Source organism: Pteropus medius, unplaced genomic scaffold, assembly GCF_902729225.1.
Source record: "Pteropus medius unplaced genomic scaffold, Ma_sr-lr_union100, whole genome shotgun sequence".
Lineage (NCBI taxonomy): Eukaryota > Metazoa > Chordata > Mammalia > Chiroptera > Pteropodidae > Pteropus > Pteropus medius.
Window position 1 is genome coordinate 3,697,243 of NW_024349802.1, and position 5,485 is coordinate 3,702,727.

General features: G+C 48.5%; 1 protein-coding gene across 5 annotated transcripts in view; it reads right to left on the minus strand.

Annotated features, from left to right (window-relative positions):
- The window catches only part of DOCK1 (dedicator of cytokinesis 1), a 413,576-nt gene that overhangs the window by 303,044 nt on the left and 105,047 nt on the right, over window positions 1–5,485 (minus strand). For all 5 annotated transcript variants that reach the window (XM_039835995.1, XM_039835996.1, XM_039835998.1 and 2 more), the window contains one exon: window positions 1,665–1,773. In XM_039835995.1, coding sequence (XP_039691929.1) covers window positions 1,665–1,773 — 109 coding nt within the window. The remainder of the gene's footprint in view (window positions 1–1,664; window positions 1,774–5,485) is intronic.

A 5,485-nucleotide genomic window follows, 5' to 3' on the forward strand; every position in this document is an offset into this window, starting at 1 on the left:
GTGCTCTGGGGAACAGCGCTCACCCCTCGGAAATGCGTCTTTTCATTTCTCTGTGTAAGACGATTCACACTCGTACTCCCGTTTCGACAGAGCAAACTTAAAGTTAAAACAACACAAACGCCAGCGTCCCATACTGGGAGCCCTTAAACCTCAGACGCTGAGAGCATCCATACTGTGGAAGAACAAAATACGAAATTAGCAGCAAGGGGGCAAAGTTTCACATACAACGCAGTCGCCTGTGTGGCACATGCAAGGTTCGCCTCAAGGCCGAACGTCCTTGGGTTCACGCGTGCCTTATAACAAACCGCCCGCTGAAGGAAGGCCTTCTGAGACCCAGCCACTGAATGACGTGACACCAGGGAAGGAGGCAGACACAAGCCACGCCTGACCGAACTTACTACCGCTGGAATTATTTAGAAATCCATAGTTCCTTCTGGGCTCAAAACATCCAGCAGTTTTTATCTATTCTTACACTTCCCGTGTCCATTTTCCTAAAATGCCACAGGACTTAGTAGTACATGTAGGGAGCACATTGCTAATTTTAACCTTGACAATAAGGTAGCTTTAGGTGATATCAAGTTGCCAAAATATCCCGACACGGTAACATGTGTATCACAATTATTGTCTATAGATCATCATTTTATTTTTTTACAAGAGATTCACATAAATAACGAGAAACCATGAGGAGTTGCTGGGCTCTGCCAGACAGGTGCCCACGTCCAGGACGAAAGGGCCGTCAGGACTGGGTCCGCATTGAGTCACGTGGGTTTCCTGGCCGCAGAGACCACGAGAAGCATCTGAGCATAAAGGCCTCTTTGTCCCAGACCAAATGCCAAGCACTGAAGCTGGGAGATCACTTTCCCAAACCATTGCTAAGACAATAGCTACAAGAGGTTTTCGGAAATCATACGTTACAAGAACATTGAGTGGGAGTGAGAACAGAGGCGGCCGCCACGAGCGGCCGAGTGACAGCGGCGAGTCAATGGTCTGGAAGGTGCCGCTCCTTCGAAGGCAGCAGCAAGCTGCACGGCCACCTGTGCCGTGACCCGGCCCGTGGCACTCGCCAGCACCAGGATGCCGGGAGCGGTGCGGCCCAGGGCTGCTCCGTGGGCTTCGGGCAGCTCCACCCGGGGGATCCTAAAGGACACGGGACCCCGTGCACAAGAAGGCACCTTCCTCCCGAAGGTCCAGGGCAAGAACAAGTACAGAGGAGGAGAGAATGGGGGACCCTGGGAACTCTGGGTGCTCTCCTGGGCAGGCAAGCGACCACGCAGGAGAGGACGACGATGTGACGTGACACCACCTGCGTGGCACAGCCTGAGGTCTGACTGATGCGCCGGCGGCCCCAGCCTCCCCCATCTGCTCGGACACGGAGCTACCCTGACGACATGGTCCCGCCGACCTGCCCTGACTCCGGAGGGACGGCAGAGCCTGTCCTGCCGGGGCAGAGCTCGTGAGCACGGGTGGGCAGAGCTCGTGAGCACGGGTGGTCAGAGCGCCGCGGAGGCAGGTGGGGCGCAGGCAGGTGGGGCAGTCCCGGGCGCCCGGAGCCGGAGCCGCTCACTAGCTGCGGGAGCCAAACCCGGACCTCCCGCTCCAGCTCGGCATCGGGTTGCCGAGTCCCCGCGTCTCCCGCGCCCCGCGGCCGGCGGACCAGGGCCTACCTTGACCCTGACGGCCTGCTCCGACGCGCCGCGCATCATGTCGCTGATGGACCGGAACAGCTGCAGCAGGGAGTCCATGAAGTCGGCCTCGCCCTTGCTTTCGTACAGCCTGCGGAGGGAGACGCGCGCTCGGTGAGGGTGGTGAGGGTGGCGCGCACGCCGCGCACGCCGCGCACGCCGCGCTGCCCCCACGGCCGGGGCCGGGCGACAGGCAGAATGCGCGCGGATGTCCTCGCGGCCAGACCACGTGCGAGCAGTCCGCAAACCACGCGCCTTCACGCTGCAGGGCTGGCTCTAATCGGAGTACGTACCGTTTCTGTCAGTGTTAACGTAAGACATTCTATAAATGTAAAAACAACAGAAATGTATGGAGAGAGAGAGAAGCAGGGAGGAAGGAAGAAAAGGGTGGAAAAATTCAACTTCAATTCCACCCCACACAGATTACTCCATTAATGTGTCGGTGTATTTCCTGCCGGTGGTTTTTAAACCCATGAGGTCACATAATTGACAGGCACAGAGACACTTAATCGTCTAAATTTAACATAATCTTATAAGCATTTGAGAATGACATAACGGTAAACTCAAAATTATTTTATTTCAGGGTTATGGTAGTACACAAATTCATTTGTCACAGAATTAATGGTGATGGGGAAACTTTCAAGAAGTAAAACACGCTCAATAAATGGGTAAGAAAGTTGTGCCCTGGTTACATGTATGCAAATACATGTTGTTAATTATAAATAAGTTTCATCCATAAATTATTTATTAGCCGTTACCTCAAGTTGCTGTATTACTAAGAATCAATGCATTTGCATTTTTAAATGTTTCAACTCAGATGTTTTATTAATATAGACTAGCTGTCTGCCTAATTAAAAGTATACCACACCTGAAAACTTGTATACGATGGAAAATTTTGTAAACTAAGCCATAATTAATTACCCTAGAGGTAATCTTATATTTAAATGAGTTCCACGATAAAGTAACACATTCTGTCTAAAATGGGAAATTGCAACCTAGTGTATCTAGTTGTATAAAGGGTTTTCAAGTGGAGGTTTCCTGAAATGGCACACCAAACAACTGAAGCTCTGGGGTCATGAACCTCTGCTTGCAGGCGACATGGACCAACACCTGGCAGACACCGGTGCCAGCACTGTGAGCCTTCGAGCGTGCCAGTCATTCTCCCCACTCAGGACGCTGGCGAATTCCTACAAGTACATGGGTCAGGAGACTAAAAATCAAACCGAAAACCTCCGTAAAGCACAGTGAAGTTTTTATCGGTATCTGAGATAATGAATGGAGTTTGGAAAATGCCAGGGAAAGGGGTCCCTGCTAACAGAGCAGACGCTAAGTTGAAAACCCTGAAGAACCGGGGCAAACGAATGTAGACTGAGGCTGACCAAAGCCACACGCAGCCCTGACTCAGTACAGCCTCCGCAGAGTAAGGTGGTCGGTGCCATGTCCTCTGACTAGGATGGGGACAAATCATCTCTGAAAGACGGTCACGTCATCAGGAGCTGTTACAGTTTCACACATGCACAGTTCTGCGCTCAGACAAAGATGACTAAACACAGCAAAAGACCAGAACAATGGCCAAATCAAAGAAGAAAAGAAGCAACAGAACAGATGCACAGGTGACCAAGATGTTACAGTCGACTAACAAGAATATAGAAATAAATATATTTCAAAAGAGAAAGAAGGAAATATGGAAAATAGATGGAGAAAACAATAGGTAAGGTGGAAAATTTTACTGAAGAAATGAATCTCCAGAAAAAGATCAATGAAAATTCTGAAATTAAAAGTATGTATGTAATATATGAAATTAAGAATTCATGATACAGATTAAATTTAGATTAGACACAGTGAGAAGACAATTACTGAAGTGGAAGGCAATCCACAGGAAAATCAACAAACACGGAGATGGAAAACACAGGAGGAGTGTCCGAGATATGCGGGGCACAGTGACCTGACACACATGCAACCGAGAGATACATGGAATGACGTTAGAATAGACAATGGCCAGGAGTTTTCCAAAAGTAACAAAAAACATCAATCCAAAGATTCCAGAAGCTCTGAAAATCCAACAGAAGGTGAATAAAAAGCAACGTATCCTTCTGTTATCCACAGCAAAACTGCTAAGAACCACAGAAAAAGAGCAAAATTATAAAAGCAGCTAAAGGAAAGGAAAACACCATCCCCTTCAAAGACGTAACAATAAGTCTGAGAGCTGACTTCTCACCAGAAACGATGGCACGCAAAAGAAGGGGGAACAGCACCTGGAGAAAGAAATAACTGCCGACCTGGAAACTGTCCTTCAGAAACAAAGAGGAAAGGCATTGGGAGCATCTTTCTGTAATGAAGGGAAGGTCGCTAGAGCCTCGCTCTCAGTTTTATCACAGAAACCTGGAAGAGTCACTTGTTGGAGCCGCTTAAAGTGGAGGAAGGAGTGAAAGGAGCCAGAGGGATATCAGTAGACAAATAGATGCATAAAACCTAGTCATCATCCCTTGCTCTACTTACGTGTTATAGGAACCCGTTAAGAAGGAATGACAAGATCTTTGTCTGCAACCTGCATTCTATTTCCGTTACCCAGGAAATGAGAGCAAGATGACAGATCTGCGGCAACTGAGTCATGATCAATAATTATTCAGATGACAGGCAAACACTCCACAAAGCACCGGAAAGGCAGAAGAGAAACACAGAGATCACCAGCTTGATAATTTGCTGCAGAAGGTCTGATACAGGATGTGTCTGCCCACTTTCTAGTTAACGCGATACACCCACACAGAAAACATGGACAAACAAAAATTAGCGAAGTGCCCCTAATTGCCAGGAATCTTTCTGTGGGTTCCCCGGGACCCAAATGACATTGGGCCACAGTTTTAAAACTGCAATTCCATTTGAAAACAAGATGAGCTTTCTACACACACAAAAAAGTATGGATTTACATAGTGAGAAAGACAGTGACATACGATGATAAGCTTCAGTATCTTCATCTCCTAAGTTTCACCTCTTTGTTCTCTGGAAGAATAACTACTGTCAATTATCCTGGAATTCTGCAAAGCTACCACATTTTAGAAAAATACAGCAGACCATTTTAAAAGAGGAAGGAAGGGAAAAAAAAGACCTCAAAAGTTTATTCCAACTGCAAAAAGAAAAACACGCCTGTCAATTCCAGCTGTGAGCACAATTGTTTTTCTCCCAAGGTAATAAATAAGCTGCAGCCAGGAAAATGAGAACAAGAGTTAGCTCTCCCACCCCCTCTGAAACGACCCCGCGAGAGCTGCCTGGGACCCGCCACAGACCAAACGTTCTAGACATCGGTGTAGGAGACGGGACTGCTCTTTCTTTAAGCAGCTATGCAAAATAGGAATATTATTTCATCTAAAATTAGCATCTTTATATCACGGATGAAGAAGCGCTACTGAGAGGGACGAGTGAGCACGGGGCGGCGGCAGGGCTGAGGAGGAGGCGCTGCAGGCCTCTAGCCCCAGTGTCCCTGACCTTAAGGTCATCTTCCTGCCACAGAACCTCTAAGATGCTAAAATATCTACTCAGCAGTTTCAGACTACAGATTTCCACCTGAGAAGCATGATCGCATCTACACAATGTGGCTAAAATGGTGTCTCGACTTTGAAAGGGAGAGAGGGAGGAGGGGGGAGAAAGGGAGGCAGAGGAGGCAGGAGGGAGGGAGTTAAGCAGGGAGGGAGGGATGAGGGAGGGAGAGAGGGAGAGGAGAGAGGGAGTGAGAGAGAGGAGTGGAGGGATGAGGGAGGGAGAGGGAGGAGGGAGGGAGGAAACAGGGAGAGAGGGAAGGAAGGAAG